Source organism: Argopecten irradians, chromosome 6 (genome assembly GCF_041381155.1).
Source record: "Argopecten irradians isolate NY chromosome 6, Ai_NY, whole genome shotgun sequence".
Classification (NCBI taxonomy): domain Eukaryota; kingdom Metazoa; phylum Mollusca; class Bivalvia; order Pectinida; family Pectinidae; genus Argopecten; species Argopecten irradians.
The window spans coordinates 21,675,380-21,699,272 of NC_091139.1; the positions used below are offsets into that span (position 1 = coordinate 21,675,380).

The window sequence follows — 23,893 nt, forward strand, 5'->3', positions numbered from 1 at the left end:
CACAACCGTCTTAATTTCTCTCTTCCCAAGTATTACCAAGATTTTCTTAATTAATTTCTTGCTTGTTGGCTTCTACTCGAGAACATATCATTGTATATATTCCTTCTCCCTTCTACGGAAGCGAATAAGACTCACAAGCTTCCGTAGATAAAGGAACGGAGTTTCCCCCTGGCTAAATATAGAAACATCGTCATTTAGTGATAATGTTGGGAAAGATATTTTACACGTATCACAGCCATATGCAAACAGCAGGTAATCAAGTCGGATGTAGAGCTGACGTACACTGTTGGTCCTTAAAATTCAAGATGAAATTATTTTAATTACGTATCGAGATGGAGTTAACGAGATATTTATAGGAATAAGTAATCCAGCACAGCTCGAACTAACATTTACTTCATTTCAGCAGTTGTAATGGCATCTGGCGGGATAACAGAAAACGAAAGATGGTCATTACTTCTGTCAACACTGCTCGACAGAAAGGTTATTGGTACACCAGAAATTGTTACTATCAAAAGGCGGATGTGGCCTATACAAGAACGTATAGAGAATTCTAGCAATCGCTTCGAGGATTTAACTTATTGTGGGAGTCAGCCCGAAGGAATCGTCCTGAAAGGTTCGGATCTTGATATTTTACGAACAGACAAGAATGTTGTGGTACTGTACCCCGGAGAAAGAGTACCCGCGGATTGTGCTCGTAAGACGGTCTTGTATATGAGTGAGGTCGGCTGTAGATCTGGGTATGCAACTTTACAGCTGGGGCATTTTGGTGAAATGGTTACCGAAAAATTAGCTGCATCAGTTGTTCTTGTTGGCGATATACTCTACGTTTCCAGTGACATTTATAGAGAACAATGTGTGAAAAGAATCACCGAATCGACAGGAATGGAAGCAGAATCACATGGGCCAAGCGCTATACTTAGCGAAATGCCAGTATCTACAGACCACGTGTATAGTTTTGTGTGTAAGAGCTTCCCAAATGAAGCAAAGGAATGGGTACATCGAAGTCGGGCGTGTGGCTGGCCTTCACAAGCACTGGTCGACAAAATTGTTCGGAAAGGCTGCAATCTCGTCCCGATAGGAGACACGTGTTGCGGAGATACGTTACTACAGTGGAGAATATCGCTTGTAAAAGCTGAGAAACAATTAGTCCATTCACTGAATCACGTGCAATTTAAAGTATACTGTTTGTTGAAATATTTCCTGAAACAGATCCAAGATACACTGGAGAAATCGATTGGGGATCGAGATATTCTATGCTCTTATTTCATGAAAACTTTGACATTTTTCGCTGTAGAAGAAACTCATCCGTTGTTCTGGCAAGATAAAAACCTGTTTTACTGTTTTTGGTTTTGTTTCAACATATTGATGTCATGGGTAAAGTTAGGATGTTGTCCAAACTACTTCTTCAAGAAAAACAACATGTTTGAAAAGAAAGTTAAAGGAGAAAACCAGGGAAAGTTAATTCAAATTCTGGAACACTGTCATGGGTTGAAATGGATGATCTTATCTGTTGGAACGTATTACGACCCAACAGTTATGGAATACCTCAGTTATGCTGGTGTACAAGCTGAACTAGAAAAACCCCGAACTCCAGAAAAAAATCAGCACGGAACCGACATGGAAACGCTGGATGGTTTAAAATGGTGTCGAAGGTTGTTTTTGTACCGTGATTCTATGGCAAGCCCATTGTCCTTGTTGATGAAATCAGAATCAGAACTGGACGAATTGGTCTCATACTTCAGTGCCGTATGTACACTGTCAACAAAAGCAACAGAGGTCTACCAAACCCATCCGAATCCAATTGGCAACAAGGCAAGGTACAAGGCTTTGAAGAAATGCAAACGTTGGTTGATACCCGTGTCCGTATTCGGTACAGAGCTATTGTACTTAGCAACGTATCATTTCATGACTGGAAACTACAAAGAAGCTCTTGAACTATGTGAAAGAGTTAAGAGTTTTAAAACGTTTGATATTGATGATGAAACACGTATAGCACCGGAGCACCAAGAAAGACACATTCATCCGTTCTGTGGAAGAGGGTATTCGCTACTGGACAGGATTAAGGAGATATTTACCTACTTTGTCTTCTTTAAGGCCGGTCGTCTGTGTCCCCCTTACTTACAGCCAGAGCTGTCTAGATCTGTCCGTGGTATCTACATTCCATCACTACCGTATGCAGTGTTCCTGTCATTTCTGTGCTACCACGAGCTAGGGGACAGAGACGGACGAGATACGGCACTAAACGATATGATTCTGGTCAGGTATGAAAGCTCACAAGGGGCACAAAAACACTGGATAGTGCACACACTCTTGGGAATCTGCTACCAAACCTTAGGGGACAATCAGGGAGCCACCAGGGAATACTTACAATCACATCAAACAAAAACGTCATTTCATGAGCTGAATCCTGCTCTTGAGCGGATCGAAGCTTTAGTTTGATTATAGTAGTATGACTCGAGAGAGAGAGGTTTCAAGGATCAAGGTTCCGTCCCATCAGTTTGCTTGAGTGGTAAACTGACAGAGAATGAAACATTAGTTCAAGTTCTGACAAAATGCAGCTTTCTGCATTTGTTACAAGATGTACTAACATACATCTATGTAATGCTACACAATTTTCATATCAGAACACGCTCTGTTGATGAACTTGTCTAACTGCTTTGTGAAATGAATACACTGTAGTTCATATTATGTATTTCCCCTGTTTGAATGTATTATTTAATTAGTTTTTTCCCACTTCGGCATCATTTTGTTTTCAGCTCATTGTTTTCAGATGGTAGGGTAATCAATTTGTCACTTGTCCGTCCTCAGAAAGCATTGATAGACTCGTTCTCGGAATTGAAGTTTTAGTTGACCTTTGTATATGCCATTGACTGTGTAATGACAGAATTTCGACGTTAAATATCGATCTCAGTCTCGCCAGCCAAAGATACGATACTCTCAAGGAGAGACTGAATACTATTGGCTAACGATCGAGCTGATGTCCATTATTGAATTCGTTACTAAAAGTAACACCAACACTACAGCCCTTTACTCCCCATTTGGTATATGCGGCATTTTGGTGTGAAATAAATCGGAAAATAAGTTGGCTGATACTACCACAGACATTTGGCAGTTGAATGTTTTTGTTGATATTACCCAGAAAGTATAGAAGGGATCTTTCTTAAACTCCACAAGGATGTCGTCCTCATAGACAAACATTGTTCGAAGTGCAAATAACCAATCAGAAAACATTACATATATGGTACCTATAAGCATTTCTGATTAAAAGTATTGACATATTAGGAATTAGGGCTTTTAACCACTAGTGAAACGCCCTATTGTTTTCTTTAAGTTTCTTATTCTTCTTTCTTAGAAAACCCCCCACTTCTTCTCAAGTTCTAGAAGGCCCGAGACCTGAAATTGGACGTGTAGCATGCCGACATAAAAGGCTAACACAATTAATGACCTTGACATTCATTTAAGGTCACGTGGGCCAAAACGTTCTAGAAGTCCTAAAGAACTATAATGCCTGTAGCATGCTGACATTAATGCATATGAATGGCCTTGACCTTCATTCAAGGTCACTTGGGACAAAAAAACCTTGAACCCACTTCTTGTCAGGTTCTGAAAAGTCTAGATGTTGAGATTATTATTTACACAGTTTGTTAGTGACCTAATACGGAATAATATTGGGTCTAAAATAAACTTGTATCGGGCGATAACTCCAAACCTGATAAAATTTCTACTAACCTGATAAGACTATATATTGGATATCACGTGACGTCATTTTAACCAATAGGAATACAAGATTCTTGTTTGAGGCGGGATAAAAGGGGATATCTAATTTGCTAATATGAATGACCTTGACCGAAATTCCTTATTGGTGAAAAGCCCGTCAAATCGTCCAATTACAATGTCTAGTTCTTAATCTATTATTTTGTTGAGCCTCTGCCAGTTAATCGGTAAAAGAAAGGTTTAAATACTTTTACTTTTTGAAATACTTGAGCTTGAAAGTTGAACCTTATCTTGAATTTTGTTCCATTAAATCATCTGAAGCAATGCATGAGAAATATAGGATTGACATCTATCTCCACATGTAGATGTATGTAAACAGATCCTAGTTTCATGCTGTGATTGGTCCAATAACTCATAGATGTCTATATAGTTTATATTCATGATGTAGTATTTATTTCTTTTCACTTTTATTTTCTTTTTAGTTGGCCAAACATCACAACACCTGGACTGACTTATAGGCTTCTTACCAGAAAAGTCTGCAATTTTAATTGATAAATCAACTAATTCATGATGTGTTTTAACTGTTTATTAAAATACTCCCTTATTTTCACAGATTATAGCTTAATATCACATGTTTATCTGTACACTCACTATGGCAACAACACTATCTCACACAATCATACAATGGAATACACTGCCATATACATTACATTGTATAATACAGACTTTTTTTATATAATATCACAAGTTTTGTCTTTTTGTAGTGTGAACTTTAACCCTTGATTTAGTATCCGTCCACATAAACGCAGAATATCAGTGAAGCACGTCCCTTCTTGTACTTGTCTAGATTCCAGTTTTGACTTTCTACTTCAGTCCATTCAGCAAATGAAACTTTTCACACAGTATAGAAGATGCCAACTGGCTTGACTTGGAAATGAAACACTAATTTATTATTGTAATTTACAGAACAACTTGAAAAAAATATAAAGCTGCCCAATCCGTGTTGAATGTGAATTGTAAGTGACAGCTACCTCACTTGATAAAACTAGTACACAGATTGTAACCAGGATATAAAAATGTTGATGAATTGGGAAATCAAATTTAACTTTCAGTTCAGTATATATATATATATCACTTATATAAAAACAATTAAAAATGTCAATTATGGTAATATTTACATCAGTTTGATTTTATAGTAGTTTTCCCACTATGTACAGTACGCTGGAATGTCTATTTTGAACTCCTATTGTGTTACAGTAATTGTAAGAAAAAAATCACATGATGTAATTTGTAATCTAATGGCTATACAATGGGTTTTTATGGAATTTTGATGTCCTTGCCAACTTCAAGGGAACAAATCCTTAAGGGAGGTTTAGTGACTTGTATGTAATCTTACTATATTTTTAGAACCTTTGTTCTCTCACTGGATTGTAGAAATACGAAGACGAGAAACCCAGACATATTTAAAAATTTTCAGTATGTACAATATGATATAAATAACATTCAAACTTCTCTCAAGATTAAATAGCATTTACAGACAATCATTGTTGGGTTTTCTATTTATTTTCATCACTTAACGACAACATTCAAAATTGCTATACCACATACTCAGAATAAATGTAAACTTGAGCTTAAATCAAATCAGTGCTATATATTAATACAACAGCTACAGATTGAAATATGAAATGAAACTTAAATAAATGAGACTAATGAAAGATGTCCGAGATTTGTTCTAAGCACTTGATGGACCAGCACAATGAATGAGACATGAGAGCACATACTGAAGTTCGGAGACTTGACACAATTACCACGGGTTAAGTAACAGGATTTACTGCATGGCTCTTGTAAGCAGCAACTGATTTTTAAATTTTTGATTTTAGTCAGAAGATGATGTCTGAAAAATAATCATTTCTCACAAATGATTTTTTCATACAGAACAACATGCAAAAATTTGTTTCTAAAGACATATCAATACATTTACATTGTAAACTTATAGTCAGTACAATTATATTACTTCACCATTCTGGGTATTGTGTCAAGTCCCTCTAAAACTCAAAAAAAAGAGTTCAACAGAAATACATTATTATTGTACATGTGTGCATATATAAGAAGGGTCACAATTGGTATCTTTTTATACCTAGCATCTCGACCGCCAACAATATTGCACTTTGGATCTTAATAATTATGCAGGATCATGTTATTTTTTTTTAAGAGAAACTACAAAACTGTTGCAATTCTCAAAAATTAAGCTATCAAAAACTTGTGTTTTTCCCCCCCCAAAAAATAATTTCATCACAAATCTCAGATGTACCCCTAGTAAATACTTTCTGAAATGTTTGAGTTGGGTAAACACATGATACTGCAAGATTCTGCACAACTGCAGTTAAGTCTACAAATAATCCTCTTAAAAAAGATATGTACAATGAACACTGCACAAATATTGTTATGATACTAATTGATTTGGAGTAGGAACGTAACATCACACATTCCCCAGAGCTTACTGAATCTCAACACTTATCAGCCTACAGACACATAAAACACAATATTTCAGCTATCAAATCATGCTGGGAGAAATAGTGCTTTTTTCGGCTAGGCAGAAGAAATCAAACTTCTAACATTTACAAAAAAAGTATCACAAATAAAGTAGTGTTTGTGAACCAAACCACTAGACTAGAAAGCCAATAGAAAAGACATATAATAGATTTAAATAGTTGCTTTACTTCCAACACAAATTTAAACATGACTGTATATCAGAGAGTGAGTCAGTGACAATAAATAAAGATTCTAGAATGCCATTTTCATAAATCTAAACAAGGCGAAGATAGAACAAATTATTTAAGAATCAATCATACGGAACATCCTTAAAAAGATATATTAAGATCATATTCTCAGAGTTTGTGTTAAATTTATAATTGCTGTTTATCAAATAGAATAATGATTTATGAATGTTTGCTGGTCTACTAAAAAAGTATTCAAACACTATAGGTACAACCAGCATCTATTGTTTCTTTATGATATAACATCAGTATATAGGTAATTTGAACTTTAATAGGTAAATCCATAATTCATTCATTCATATCTCCCCCCCCCCCCCCCCCCCCCCCCCCGTCCCTTTCAAAAAAAAAAACAAAAAAAAAACCTATCTGGATAATTCCAAAGATCCAAGGCTAAAATAGATAGGATTTCTAAGTAAGAACATATCTCCAAATGACAAATCTCTGTCTGGACCATCATGAGATTCACTGGTATGTCATGTGTAACAGAACTTACTGTAATGTGCTGCAGATTAGGGAATGTTAACGTAAACAGGTTTTTTTTCTTCTAAAATGTAATGCAGATTAATAAAATATCAACAACATTAAACTGTATTAAATAAATGTTGAAGGAAGTAATATTGTACTGGTTAGTTTAAAACTCTCATACATGGTTTATAATATTTCCCATACACAACAAATATTGTACAATGTGTCCGACATTTTCTCACAAGGCCATCATACGCACAACAAACATCAAATTTACTGCCTTTTACTTTAATAAACTTTTTTGCTTTCAATGCTTGTTTTTCTAACTTCTTCATTGAAAGCTATGATATTATATCCATCAATAAAACCTACATTCATAAAAGCTGGTAAAAGTTCCCTTGTAGTAATATACTTCTGTGAAAGAAAATTTCATAACCATGAACAGCTGCATCCCTGCAAAATTGTGGTCATTTCATGAATTTTCCTGGACATATTCCGCCAGCTGACCATAGAACTGGTCAAGGTTTCTACTGATTTGATGGATTGAAAAGTTACGTACAACAATCAAATAAATTAACGACATATCACACAACACTTCTCAACCATTTCATGGTTTATACCTTTATAGTAATGTATGTCTGGTGCTTCAACACAGCTGTTAGTAACAAAAAAGAACTCAATCTCTGCCTCCATTGGTACCTTGTTGGCTCTATACCATATGACCTCGCTAGTACCCTGAGGTCCTGAAGTGGAGTTTTGTGATTTTAACATAATATATAGACCTTTACATATGTTTATAACCTATATATAGACCTTTACATATGTTTATAACCTATATATAGACCTTTACATATGTTTATAACCTATATATAGACCTTTACATATGTTTATAACCTATATATAGACCTTTACATATGTTTATAACCTATATAAAGACCTTTACATATGTTTATAAACTGTATAAAGACCTTTACATATGTTTATAACCTATATAAAGACCTTTACATATGTTTATAAACTGTATAAAGACCTTTACATATGTTTATAAACTATATATAGACCTTTACATATGTTTATAACCTATATATAGACCTTTACATATGTTTATAACCTATTTATAGACCTTTACATATGTTTATAACCTATATATAGACCTTTACATATGTTTATAACCTATATAAAGACCTTTACATATGTTTATAACCTATATAAAGACCTTTACAGATGTTTATAACCTATATATAGACCTTGACAGATGTTTATAAACTGTATAATATACAAATATAGCATTTTGATGAGGTCGATACATGGTTATATCGACCAAAGAAAAAATATTGACCGAGGACGTAGTCCGAGGTCGATATTTTTTCTGTAGTCGATATAACCATGTATTGACCGAAATCAAAATGCTATATTTGTTTTATTATTTTTCTGGATTTTTTTACATTTTGAAATGAGTGCAAATCTAAATAAACATCGCATTGTAAATTCTGCTTTGCTATGACAGTTACAATCTTATGATTTTGTAACATGTTTAATTTAAGAACAACATACGAAAACAGTATCAATTGATGCACTTCACGCTTTTATTACATGCACCCGGTACATGCGTTCTTGTCAATTGCATACATGTACATGTACTCGATTATACCTGTAGTTCCATGTCGGACACAGTCAATTAAATGTGTAGTTTGTTCTCTGTTGAAATAATCCACTTCGACGCCAAACATATATTAAAATATTCAGATTGACATGAACATACATTTTATTATGCTTAGTACTCCATTTCGTAAAATAAAAATCGTATACATACTGTACGATAAGCTTAATTCGGCCTAATGTTGTTACTAGTCTAGGTGGAAATTTTCAAATAAATATCAAACGTATTCACTATTCAATGGCTCCAGATGCTTAATGAATGTTACTCGATTATTTCCTACTCTCCTACCGTGTTTATGTTGAAAATTTGAAAGTTTAAACTGTAGTCATCAGCTGGAAGTCATTATCATCTTTGATAGAAACCGTAACAATCAACGTCGTCTGTCACATTTTGTGGTTACGCTTCAAACTCAGGTCATCAAAGCGTTTGTTTCAAAGCGCAAGGAACACGAAGCGTTTTGGTAACGTAGATGATAACATTATCTAAAAATAACCGTGCAATATACTTTTTCTATAAACTACTTCCGGAAAAATCGTGCAATATAGTTTTTTATCAATGAGCACGTGGCGTGTTTTTGACCAATGAAAAGTGACAAAAAATCCAGAAAAATAATAAAGACCTTTACATATGTTTATAAACTGTATAAAGACCTTTACATATGTTTATAAACTGTATAAAGACCTTTACATATGTTTATAAACTATATAAAGACCTTTACATATGTTTATAACCTATATAAGACCTTTACATATGTTTATATAACCTTTATATATAACCTTTACATATGTTTATAAACTATATAAAGACCTTTACATATGTTTATAAACTATATAAAGACCTTTACATATGTTTATAAACTATATAAAGACCTTTACATATGTTTATAAACTATATAAAGACCTTTACATATGTTTATAACCTATATAAAGACCTTTACTTTACATATGTTTATAACATATAGACCTTTACATATGTTTAAACCTATTTAGACCTTTACATATGTTTATAAACTGTATAAAGACTTACCTTTACATACTAACTATATAAAGACCTTTACATTATAACCTATATATAGACCTTTACATATGTTTATAACCTATTTATAGACCTTTACATATGTTTATAACATATATAAGACCTTTACATATGTTTATAAACTGTATAAGACCTTTACATATGTTTATAACTATATAAGACCTTTACATTTATATACATATGACTTTATGTACTTTATAAACCTATATAGACCTTTACATATGTTATAACCTATTATAGACCTTTACATATGTTTATTTATAGACTTTACATATGTTTAAACTATATAAAGACCTTTACATATGTTTATAATAGACCTTTATAGACTTACATATGTTTATAACCTATATATAGACCTTTACATATGTTTATAACCTGTATTAGACCTTTACATATGTAAACTTTAAACTTACATATAACCTATATATATAGACCTTTACATATGTTTATAATATAATAGACCTTTACATATGTTTTATAACCTATATATAAGACCTTTACATATTTATATAGATACTTGACTTACATGTTTATAACCTATATTTTATAGACCTTTACATATGTTTATAACCTTATAATAGACCTTTACATATTTTAATATACCTACTATATAGACCTTTACATATGTTTATAACTAATATAGACCTTTACAATGTTATAACTTATATAGACCTTTACATATGTTTATAACCTATATATAGACCTTTACATATGTTTATAACCTATATAAAGACCTTTACATATGTTTATAAACTGTATAAAGACCTTTACATATGTTTATAAACTGTATAAAGACCTTTACATATGCTTATAAACTATATAAAGACCTTTACATATGTTTATAACCTATATATAGACCTTTACAGATGTTTATAACCTATATATAGACCTTTACATATGTTTATAACCTATATATAGACCTTTACATATGTTTATAACCTATATAAAGACCTTTACAGATGTTTATAACCTGTATCTAGACCTTTACATATGTTTATAACCTATATATAGACCTTTACATATGTTTATAACCTATATAAAGACCTTTACAGATGTTTATAACCTATATATAGACCTTTACATATGTTTATAACCTATATATAGACCTTTACATATGTTTATAACCTATATATAGACCTTTACATATGTTTATAACCTTATTGACTATATAAGACCTTTACAATGTTTATAACCTGTATCTAGACCTTTACATATGTTTATAACCTATATATAGACCTTTACATATGTTTATAACCTATATAAAGACCTTTACAGATGTTTATAACCTGTATCTAGACCTTTACATATGTTTATAACCTATATATAGACCTTTACATATGTTTATAACCTATATATAGACCTTTACAGATGTTTATAACCTGTATCTAGACCTTTACATATGTTTATAACCTATATATAGACCTTTACATATGTTTATAACCTATATAAGACCTTTACAGATGTTTATAACCTTATAGACCTTTACATATGTTTATAACCTATATATAGACCTTTACATATGTTTATAACCTATATAAAGACCTTTACAGATGTTTATAACCTGTATTAGACCTTTACATATGTTTATAACCTATATATAGACCTTTACATATGTTTATAACCTATATAAAGACCTTTACAGATGTTTATAACCTTATTAGACCTTTACATATGTTTTATAACCTATATATAGACCTTTACATATGTTTATAACCTATATAAAGACCTTTACATATGTTTATAACCTATATAAAGACCTTTACATATGTTTATAACCTATATATAGACCTTTACATATGTTTATAACCTATATATAGACCTTTACAGATGTTTATAACCTATACATAGACCTTTACAGATGTTTATAACCTATATAAAGACCTTTACATATTTTATAACCTATATAAAGACCTTTACAGATGTTTATAACCTATATAATAGACCTTACAGATGTTTATAACCTATATAAAGACCTTTACATAGTTTAAACCTATATAAGACCTTTACATATGTTTATAACTATATAAGACCTTTACATATGTTTATAACCTATATAAGACCTTTACAGATGTTTATAACCTATAATAGACCTTACAGATGTTTATAACCTATATAAAGACCTTTACATATGTTTATAACCTATATAAAGACCTTTACAGATGTTTATAACCTATATATAGACCTTGACAGATGTTTATAACCTATAAAAGATACATATGTTTATAACCTATATAAGACCTTACAGATGTTTATAACTTATAACTTAAAGTACCATAAGACCTTTACAGATGTTTATAACCTATATATAGACCTTTACAGACATCTTTGATAAAAACATTTAATCTGTTTTTCCATACAGAAGTCCTGTTGATCACTAGTGGGTTGTTATATTGAATACAGGGCCCATTCGCAGCATGAATTTACGTAAGATGGACCTCATTTCCAGTTTCAGATCAAACATAAGCACTTCACAGATGGACGGGTAGTAAGCTTCGGCATGGACTTTGAACTGAAAAAGGAAATAGTAAATACAGATTAAACTAATGTAAATCATTTAAATAGAGCCATGTGAACAAGTGATCAACCCGACCCCCTTCATAACAGAAATACATTATTTTGGAATATTATACAGTAAATCCAAATTCATTGCATGAATTGTCTGTCTGAAATATTTCATATTAAGTATATTTTACATCAAAACTGGAGATTGTCTTTTATGAAGTAAATTTTACATCAAAAGTGGAGACTGCCTCACATGAAGTAAATTTTACATCATTAGTGGAGACTGCCTGATATGAAGTATATTTAAGATACATTACCCGTTTGTCAGGCATCTTGAGGAGGCGGGTAAGGATGAGAATAAGAAGACTGTTCCATGCCTCACGGTGGCTGTCTGACTGTAGAGACAGGAAGTATTCTAGCGCCTCCTGGCATGTCCTGTGGGTTACCATGGAATCCATATTATATTGAAATAAATACTGATCTTATTTTGTCATGTTTTACTAAATAATGTGAGAATTCTTTGAAAACATATTCTTCCCATTTTACAAAATTCTTATATGATCAATATGAAAAAATGTACTTTTATACATATAAACTTGTGCAAGGAAAAAGATGAAACCACAGACACTACAGTTGATTAAACAAATCCGAATATAGGTTGGGCCCCAGTAAATGATCTGTAAGGTAGGATAACAAAAGATATAAAAACTTACTGAATTAGTCGTTTCTCAATGTCATCCCAAGCATCTTGGCGAGCTTCGTCATCGTACATGCGGAAAAGAATCCGGAACAGACACGCTAGACTTTGTGTCTCCTGTTTGAGGAGATTAGGCTTAGCCTTGCCACGGAATCCTGCTTTCCACAAAGTATTACGCTGTTCATGATTGGCATTAAAATCCTTGGCGAAGCTATGAGACTCCTTGAGACAGTCGGCGAGGAGAAAGAGTTGGTCTGACTTAAGGTATTGATACATGCCCTGATCCTCCTCCTGTACTGGAGTCCCACCGGGGGAAGCTCCGCCCTACACAAATCAATAACAGAGGTCAACAATAGTGGTCAACACTATAGGTCAGTCATGTATGGGGGGGGGGGGGGGTGTATCAGATTAATAATTTTCAGTAAAATTTATATGTTTATTTAGAAAATTTAGAAAACGGACTTGAAACTAGAACAATATCAAAGTGATATGCAAGTTGCCCTTCAATTTATTATGATTATCCATCCTTTGTTTCATGTTCCATTCTACTGGCTAAAAATCATCTGGTAAGCTGGTACGTGTGTGTGCGCCCAGTGACACAAAAAAAAATGGGGCTGCCTATGTTTACTCGATTATGAAACAGACTCAACCAGAGCGGAATAAAATCTTACAAATCTTCTGAACCTCAATTAAGAATTTACTTGAACAGTGACCATATTCTCTAAGTAAGGGAGATGAGTGATTCCTGTCACCCACAGATGTTGGTCACATTAGACTACTGACCTGAGCAGCAGCCAAGTTCTCGGCGTCCTCCTTCTTACTGGTGGTTGGGAAGAAGACAATATTGTCTATGGTTTGAATCAGTTCTAGCTGGACCACACACTTTATGAGTAGGCCTTGGAAAAGTTTCTGGTCGGTGGCTACTTCTGAAATGATAGTAGTAGTTTTCTTATCAGTGGAAGCTAAAACAATATCCCTATCTCCTAAAATTACACAGGGGCTCAGGAAACATCTATCCAATACCTTTTTACCAGTTTATATAGCCATTGGAATTGGAATGGGTGGCAAACTTAATCATTGAATGCTATGGTTTGTATATGTATAAAATATTAAAATGATTTTCACAAGAGATATTTTATATAGATATCTCATTGTTAAGTCCTATATACTTACTGGAGCGTGGTATTTTGTGTTCCCGTGATTCCTGCGACACAGAACTGTTTACGCTATGGTTACTGTCGGCACGCTTCAGTGACCTGTTGTCATGGCTACCCTCCATAGAGATGTTGTCCTAGTGAAGAAAACCAAAGAACACTAAACATCTTGAACAAGTACCACTTAGATGGATAACCCCTTTTCCCCCTATTAAAATATCAAATTTGTTTAGTGTATCTAACATGTGTTTTACTACCCTTTAAAGAAAACTGGGTAGAAATTCAGGTATGTTACTTGTTGGATTTTTAGTAGTATGGACAGAAAATGTTATTTTGAACTATGATGAACATGAAACACAAAGAAAATGTTGGACTGGCATATTTTTTGATGTTTTCATATACACAAAAACAGCCTGCTTTGCTCAAATCACAAAACAAAAAGTAAATTTTGTGATTTTTAGATAGATAATTATTTGTGCTTTATCTATTTTACCTGACCATCCTCTCCAATATATGCGACATCATGTTCTGTTATTGTGTTCTGCTTCACTAGAGATGAGGGTGAGTCAGGTGTGTCAGGCGTCTCCGGTCGCCATGTTAACAAACTGGGAATAAAGTTTTTTTTAAAACTAACATATATTTATCTAGTAATAACTAATAACCCCTAATGTAAACCAACTGTCTACTAAGTGTTACAATTTCACTTAGGTAAATAACTAGTCGTAGAGATAAACCTTCATGATTTTACTTTTATTGGAAAAATAAAGACAAAGAAACAACAAAAACAAAGAAACTTCAATTTCTCTTTCTTAACATATAAAGGAGCTGTGTTTATCTATTGAAATGTAAGTATATTAAATTAAAAGTTCTTTTATCATCCCATATTGCAATGCATTGCTCTTTGGTGTAAATAATTAAGGAATAGATTTTTATTTTTTTGAGGTTATGAGGGTATAATGATAATGGAGCACGTGTAAATTATGTAACCCCAGCAAAGCCAATTGTTTGAATGTACAGCTGATTGCAATCGAGTCATTCATATATTCCCACCAAAAGTGGGGTCATGACTCCATGTTGCTACGCCAGCGACTATTCCCGTAATGATAGAATCTCTGCACATGTCGTACTATCATTATACACTGATTATGATAATACTAGAAAGCATTGTTATTGAGACCATGTCAGAGCAAACTGTAAATATATGGATTATAAGCTCAATGAGAGATAGCTATCTGACTCAATCATGGACACAGACTATGTTTCCTAGTAATAAGTAGAGTTATGTAGGTGGTAAACTGATCACTCACCTCATTGGGATGGTGCTCCTGAATATGTCCAACATACAGGTACATGTTTTTAGCCAAATGTCCGAGGAGAACTTCTCACCATTTGAGATGACCAGATTTTCCAGACAGTTGGTACCTGAGCGAGCCAGCTGCTCGTTGTCCTGACGTACACACCACTGGAGCTGTTGGTAAAGTTCCAAGAGAAGGACGTCGTGTAGAACTTCATAGTACTGGGTGAATACATCCACAATCGCATACAAGGCATGGTTACAGGTTGTTGTCATCCATTCTGCTTTCTGTAAAAGATACAGCAACTTGCCACATCATGACATGTTATTCGTATTTTAAATTGGTAAAAATTTTGACCAATCACATCCAGTTTTATATATATTGCCTATTAACTTAAGTTAGTAACTTCGTACATGTATCATATAAATCAACATTTAAAAGTGGAGGACTAAACATTTTTCATTTTTGACATATTAAAAATGTTTTAATATACATTCATTACAACTTCCTAACAAAAACAAAGAAAACAATACCTATAAACATAATATAATTATCACAAGTAAATTATACGTTCTATATTGTAATACCAATAAAATTATACCATTCTCTCTCTATACACATATGACAAAGTATTGATAGTCTCAGGGCAAGACAATGGTACACAACCATGCAGTTTAGCTTCTACTGATATCCCAACACAGGAACAACAATGCAATATCAATACCAATGTTTTTTCGTCATATTCAATACAGCTGTAGTTATCATGTAGCTATGTCCTTAACACACATGCTGATGCATACTGCCAGCCAGATAAACATTCGATCATCTTTCATAAGCAATAAACATGCTTTCTTTAAACAATAACCTTCATTTTATTTATTGTACGTTTTTTACATCATAAATTTGCTACTCCACATTAACTATACAAATATACAACATTGAATGGTGAACTCTGTAATTTTTATTGCATTGCTCCATAACAAATAACTACCTATTTCGTATAAATTCCACATGAAAATGAGATAAAACGTTTGTTAATTTTAATATCCTCTACTTTCAAGCCATACAGCTAACCAATTTTGAGGATAGGTCAATATCTTAATGCTGACAAGAATTACTGAACAAAACCAGCAAATACTCCTCAACTAATATAGGGACTCGGTTTAATAATAGAAAATTATTTGTTTATTTATGAACGAGACAGCCAAATCAGCCATAATCAAAGTATGCAGAACTTGGTTGAGTATTTCTTTGTATAAAGTTTTAGGTAAATGGGTAAAATTTGTTATATTTACTGCATGTAAACAGCTACAAATGTGTTTAGAGACTCAGCAAAATAGTATCCTTGAAAAGGATGTATATAACCTTGTCACCAAATCTCACATAAATATTAAGCGACATCAAAATCTGTAGTTTTTAGTCGGAATTGATACAAATTATGTTCCTTTTGTTGATCTATATCTATATACATGTACCTTAAACTCAATTTTTCAAAAATTAATACATGTAAGTTAAACTCAATTTCTCAAAAATTTAATGATGAAAATATTTTTCTTCTTTTCTTTCTTAAATATCCAGCAATTTGTGCTCAAATCAACACTATCAGGTATTTTTTTACTGAAATATGTTATGTATAAGATCGAGGCTGGATCATGCAACAGTTGCTGTCAAAGCACCTTGTGTATAGTATCATTACACCCTCTACTATTTAATATGCTATGTATGTATGATATAAACATCCACATCCAATGGTACCGGTCTATAGTCAGTAAATAGAAGGTCACATGCACATCTCACTTTGATTTATAGTGCTTTATAAACTCTAAAATCACTTCAGATATTTGTGGGGATTAATGAACTACACAAACATTCACAGCAAATGACAGGTATGCATTTTTGCGTTTTACTGATGAAAAAACCCATATCACATTTTTTAGGCTTTGAATTTAATATTACACCGGTATTGGAAATAAATTTACACATAAATGCAAGTGACTAGAAATGTCTGCTAGACATAAATGTCCCAACTCCATATGGACAAGATGGGATAGGATTACTAGTTACAAATAATAAGATATCTTAATAAATAGGCAAAAAAAAACCCAACAAGATTTATATGGAAATGAGAAGTTTGCTTATTTTGTATATAGCTGCTGAGGACAATTAAATTTTAGTAGGCGAAGTGAGAATGAGGGGGTAGGGGTGAGGAAGAGGGGTTGCCTAACAAATATTTTGAATCAGGAATAAAAAATCATCCACCATTCTATAAAAGAAAGAAAGAACAAATTCAAACAAAAGGTCAAAGCAATAAGTTTGATAATCTGCAGCTGGACCAAATGTTGTAAAACCATCCATAAAATGATAACACCAAAATGGCCAAGATTGCGCACATAAACAATCTACCCTTACAATATACCTGGTTATCCTGTTGAAGAGGAGGAAAGTACATATTAACTATAACTTAGTGTTAAATCTTTTATGTCTCCAGGACACAAAAAAAATCAATTTAATAATAAATTTAAAATTTAGGGTAAGTTATCGAATGATGAAACTTCTCATTTGATTATGATCATTTTAAAGGACTCTATATAATGGTCTAAGATTAGTAAGCATGATGGTATAGCATTTTAGCATGGAGACAATACTTATTTGATTTTTTTTTTGATTTTTTTCTTTTTAACAAATTGTCTTCAATACCGAAAATTGTTTAACTATGAAGCGTTTTACAGTAAAGCAGGAAGCACTTTCTAAAATGCAAATTAGTTATAAGTCAGTATTATAAATATTAAATCATTACTGGTCCTGCAAATAATTATGTTGTCCAAAAAGGATAAAGTTATTTGTATTTTTTTTTTAAAAAGCAAAGCGTTACAATTATAATATTAGGATTTACAATTATCTTTGTTGTCCAACAAACACACAGATTTGGTTTTTATTTGAGGTTATTAAATCAAATACTTATGAACACCTCCACACAATATGACAGTAGCACAATGTAAATTAGTATCAACAATACCAAGATTAACAATTAAATTAAACCAATTATGTCAGATTTTCGCAAATCAACACAATGAAAAATCCTTTTGAATCAGTTTATATTTAAAAGATAAAATACTAGGCCACATTGCTAACAATATCCATAGTTCAACAGTTTCCATGAGTTTCATTTCACTACATTTGTAAAACATTTTACAGTTTAATTAGGAAAAGACTGTAATATTTCCATTATAGTAGTATTACAATGTTGAATATCCTGTTGAGCTATAGATTTTATAGCAGTAGGACCGACATTAATCAATTAGTGACGGTTAGTGATGGACTCTACACCTCTATTGGACTAACCGTCACTTACACCGGCACAAACCTCATTCTGCTGCTCCGGCAGTTTCATGTTGTCAAAGATACGGAAGACCACTTGGAATAGGTCTCGCCACCAATGACTCTGGAATGTCTCCCCGTACGTCTTCATTATCTCAAACATTACTGTTAGACCTCTGTAAACAACAGTCGCCAAGCAAATAGGATTTAGAAAATTTGTAAATAACATCTCGCCAATCAAATAGGATTTAGAAAATTCATAAATAACATCTCGCCAATCAAATAGGATTTAGAAAATTCATAGATAACATCTTGCCAATCAAATAGTATTTAGAACATTTCTATGTAACATCAACACTTCTAGTATTTACAATTTGTTTTCAAAATATTATCAAAAACTTTCACCAGGACAATTCGTTTTCAAAATATTATCAAAAACTTTGACCAGGACAATTTGTTTTCAAAATATTATCAAAAACTTTGACCAGGACAATTTGTTTTGAAAGAGCAATGGGTATTGATTTTGTCATTTTTGACAAATGTCGTTAATGAACAAACTCATTTAAAAGTTTTTTTAAAATCTGGATTATTTATAAGTAACTATAAATCATAGGTCACTACCCTTTGTAAGCATTTAATATCTAAATTAACAGTTTTCTTAAGCATCAATATTTTTCAGCTAGTAGGTAACTTTCTTACCTGTTGTAATACATTCCTGTATTGGAGCTTTATACAATTTTTACTTTAGCTTACCTGGTCCTGACATCCAATTTACAACGGTTGATAACACAGGAGAGTTCGAACAGTACAGGGAACCAGCCCTTCACCCACACACGATCTTCCTCAGGAACGTTGATTTCGTCACCAGCATGTTCACGGAACATCTAAAAATGATTTTTTTTTTTAAATTCATTTCGTTTTTTAATACAGAACATTTTTTAACCTTCAAACAGGAAATGGGAAATCATTAACAGACAAAATAGATAATATGTTTTTCTAGCCCTCTTTTCTATCTGCAGATTAACATTATCTTTTTAAAAGTAACTAATAAAAAGACACTGCTCTGCCTTAATACAGCTCACAAACCCTTTGTTCTTACAGTCTGTAGTCATAACCAGTCTAGTGGGTATTCATGAATCATTGTTTTAGTTTCAGAAAGATACTTTTGTTTTGAAACTGAAGTGAAAGCATTAGATATCAATCAATCTAAAATCTAAGTTCAAATTTACCCCACTTACATGTGGTTTTTCGGCGACATATTTGGCACAGTTCCTGATGAGGCGTATAGCCTCCATACTGGTGTCCGGGAATGCTGCATTACATGCAAACTCTGATAGGCATTTGACAGCATCTTGGAAGGAATCTATCACAGCCGCAAAGTGCTTTTCAAATATACTAGCTGTAGGATACAAACAAACAAAACATGTCAATAATAGCTGTCATATAATAATCGCAAAGTAAAGAATCTGCTGTATATGAGCTTAAAATACTTTCACAAATTTCACCTAAGTTAGCAAAAAATTCTCTGCAAATTAATATTTACCTCACTTTTATTGAAAGGTATGTGTAGAAAAAATTAATACACAAAATTAAGTTATTTTTTGCAAACATGTTTTGGAACAACTTCGCTAGCCAAGGGTATTCAGTCCGATACTCTACCTGCAGTATCGTAGACTACTGAACCCTTGGCTACTGAAGTTGGTTTTGGAATAGAAATAGTGATTTTTTTAGCCACAAAGGAATACTTTTAAGCCTCTGATAATTATACATCATAGATGTATATGTGTGAATATATCTTATATAGCTAATACATCAAACCCTGGCTGTGCCCTAAATCTTTATTGCAGCAAAAATATCAGCCCATGTATCTCTCTTTACCTATTGTATCAAAGCTTTGTTAAATCAACATGATACATCAAACACTTACAGATAATTTTGCCTGTAGTTTGGAAAGCTAATTCTACAATGCCTTCATCATGGTCTGAGGCCGCAAGATGAAAGACACTAAAGATGTTTTTCCAGCCAGAGCGAATGTTTCCTGCCTGCGAGTTCACCATCTGGGCGACACATCTCACAACCATATCACGTATTGTGGGAGACCTGATGTAAAATGAAGCAGTTTTTATTCATTAGGACTAGAAATGTTGGGGAAAAAACACAACTTCAGAAGCAACAAAAATAAAGGGTATGTGGTAATTATGTAATACAATTTTGATATTAAACTTTTGAATCAAAATAAGTAACCAAATAATCTGCAATTAAGATAGAAGAGATCGGTATCTTGATGAACTTACCTATTTCTTTTCATGATATGTTCAAAAGGCCTTAGAAAGTCTTTCTGGAATCTAAAATTGGCAAACTCCCCTTTCTCTATAAACTTCATGGAAAGTTGGCGAAGGGAATCAACAGCAAAAAACACAATATCTTCATTTGGATTGCAACCAACCTACAAAGTAAGTATTCGAGACATACAATCTGATGTTCTTGTTGTATTTGTGTATTTTTACAATAGTCATGAGGGACTTTTTACATATGTACACTCAAATTCAAACCAGTTTAAAACCTAATTTTTGCCTTGACTTATAACTCTCTTAGTAAAAGATGTGAAATCATGACCTTTACCATTGTGATCATATATTAACACTTTGCTCACCATACCTTTCACACTTACATGTGGAGGCATTTATTTGAATTTTCTGTATGTTGTTGGTATGACAATTATTAAAAATGCACCATTTTCATAACTGCCCTATCCTGTTTTTTTGCACTAAAATTTGATAACAATATATTTGACCTGTCTTAACTTTATCATTCAAATACTGGGTAAAAAGAGTGAAAATAAAAGTCTTTTTTATCAGCTTCATTGTACATTTGCACATGTTCTATCAAATTTAAAATAATGATGCAAAGAATGATACCTTATTGAAGTGGTCACCAAGGACTTGCCAGATACGAGACCACTGAAGCCTGATACGACCCATGTTATAGTAGGAGAGATCTCCACAATCTTGGTCAGACTGAACATTCGGGGGTGGTTCACATTAGCCAGCTCGTCCAATGACACGTGACATAGAGCGCGTGTAAACTCCACTACCAAGTCAAAATACACCACCATTATACATACATTCTAGAGTCAATGTTCAAATGCAAGGATCCTGATTACTGATTTTTTTTTAAATATACAAACGAGCAGCTGAATATTTTCCTTTTTTACAATGGACCAAAAACACTTATGTACAAAACAGTGCATAACAACATATAACTAAACTCAGTTTTTTCTTTATATCAGTCAAAACTCAAAGTTGGCAGGTAAAAATAATTAATTTCATCATGACCAACTAAATACTTAAAATTAAACAGCTCAGCTGTATTTCAATATTAGAGGATAAAAGTGCATCTCACTCACCCACAGCGTCTCCGTCCAATCTAACAGATCCTGTGAAGATACGGTCGACAGCGACAACCACACTCTGGGAGCTTGTCTCACCCATCTGTTCCTGAAGGTTAGCTAGTCTCTTAGAATCCAGACCACCACGGGCTATCACTGAAAAAAAGAAGGTTTTAGTGAATTGTTCATGAAGACTAAGATATTCCTGTAAAAACATAAATATTCATGAGAATTATGAATAGAATGTTATTAAGGACATACTCGATTTTGAAGGCAGGGGAAAGCCAAAGCATCACAAGGAAAACCACGGTTCTATGGACAGAACCTGGCAACTGCACTACATGTGCTCTGACTATCATACCATGCCAGATGTGAAGGGCAGGTGGTAATATGTCAGGACATCTTAACTACTTGCCCCCCCCCCCTGGCCCCCCTTAACCACTTGCCCCCCCCCCCCCCCCCCGGCCCCTTAAGTAAATGGAGCAGGACAGTAAAGAGGTGGTAAAGGTAACACTATATATCCTTTCCTACTCACAGTCAGAGCATAACTAATCTAAGACTTTCAGTTAATACAGGTTTTGGAGATCCCAAAACGACATGGGTAAAATACGTTTTACTGTTGAAAAGTCCCACCTTCAGCTTATTATGACGTCACAAAAATCACATAAATTGTCATAATCACAGGATGGTGGGACTAATTGACAATAAATCGTACTTGACTCACGTTGCTCTGGGATCTCAAAATCCCCATATTCCATGAAATACATGATTTTACAGTTGCTGTAGTACCTTCAGGATCGAATGCCTCTATTGGGTGTCCAGCGCTGTCGACGTGGCCTCGACTATGGTGTTGGTGGGCTGACCTGGGTTTTACCCCAGTTCCAATTAGTTGTGCTAGTTCTAGTTGTGATATACATCGCAGAATCTGAAACAACAACAGTAATTATAATATCTTCAAATCAGACAGAGAAAATTTGCTTTGCTCAATTATAAACAGCATACAATCTTACACATCAGCAATAAAGCCACTTTTCAAAGCACCTAAAAAATTAAGTATCTTTTCTCTTTATTCCTGCAAACTTATACCAATTAAAATATCAAATTCTTGCTTAAGTTTTTTTTTTTGTGCTTTAAGTTTTTTTTTTTGTGCTTTAACCTAAACAAAAGTTTCTGTCCTCCTGTATACAGGTGTTAGATACTTTGTATTTCCTTTCAGAGTATACCAAGACAAATTTTGACTTTTAACCTTTTAATCCTTTGAAAAAATGTGTTACACACAAATCCTCAATAACAAATTAATGAGCTCACCTCCAGCCACGATCTGCCAAGGTAGTTTCCGTCGGTGTGAGCAACAGATATGAGGGTTTTAATAGTGTCAATGTTTTTGGTTTTCATTTCTGTTAATGGCGATGCTGCGGTTAGAAGTGTGAATCTCGCTAGGGCCTGTACATAGGCATCCCTCTCAATCTGAAATATATGGCCCCACAAAATTCAGTTTATATCAAATATAATATACCACTAACAGTATATTATTTTTTTTTAAGCATTTACAATAATTTTTTAAACATACGCATGTAGCAGTGAGCTGACTAATATCACAATTAGAATATCTTATAAGATCACTAATGACAAGGTACAGCTTCATTATCTGGCTTTAGTTCATGATTCCTATCATGTGAAAGAAACATTATTGTCATAAAATTACCATTTTAAAACATTTATCTCAATCTGTAAATAAGTAATTCAAATAGTATTAAGGAAATAATGGCTATTCAGTAAATATTTCTCCAACTATAAGTAAGTATCAGTAAGTATCCTGTCCATGGTTTGGTTTGTTGACTTCAATGTTGTTTATTACATTTAAATTTCTGACACTATTATTCTGCTG

General features: G+C 33.1%; 2 protein-coding genes across 2 annotated transcripts in view; one reads left to right on the top strand and one right to left on the bottom strand.

Moving 5' to 3' along the window:
- The first annotated feature begins 204 nt into the window (after positions 1–204).
- On the top strand, positions 205–4,871 carry LOC138325320 (uncharacterized). The gene has a single exon (XM_069270882.1). It carries the CDS (start codon positions 412–414, stop codon positions 2,437–2,439), a length of 2,028 nt encoding a protein of 675 aa, XP_069126983.1. The 5' UTR covers positions 205–411; the 3' UTR covers positions 2,440–4,871.
- A 6,881-nt stretch (positions 4,872–11,752) lies between these two features.
- The window catches only part of LOC138325321 (brefeldin A-inhibited guanine nucleotide-exchange protein 1-like), a 31,494-nt gene continuing 19,353 nt past the window's right edge, over positions 11,753–23,893 (bottom strand). The window contains 18 exon segments of the mRNA XM_069270883.1: positions 11,753–11,833; positions 11,932–12,160; positions 12,471–12,588; positions 12,867–13,174; positions 13,634–13,776; positions 14,024–14,141; positions 14,498–14,609; positions 15,312–15,586; positions 18,652–18,793; positions 19,371–19,501; positions 19,856–20,016; positions 20,545–20,717; positions 20,912–21,063; positions 21,536–21,610; positions 21,613–21,707; positions 22,024–22,161; positions 22,795–22,930; positions 23,314–23,472. Of these exon segments, the coding sequence (XP_069126984.1) occupies positions 12,026–12,160; positions 12,471–12,588; positions 12,867–13,174; positions 13,634–13,776; positions 14,024–14,141; positions 14,498–14,609; positions 15,312–15,586; positions 18,652–18,793; positions 19,371–19,501; positions 19,856–20,016; positions 20,545–20,717; positions 20,912–21,063; positions 21,536–21,610; positions 21,613–21,707; positions 22,024–22,161; positions 22,795–22,930; positions 23,314–23,472 (2,571 nt within the window). The 3' untranslated portion in view covers positions 11,753–11,833; positions 11,932–12,025.

What these genes read in the sequence shown, in the direction of transcription:
- LOC138325320 (XM_069270882.1), top strand. Translation starts at nt 412, where the DNA reads ATGGCATCTGGCGGGATAACAGAAAACGAAAGATGGTCATTACTTCTG.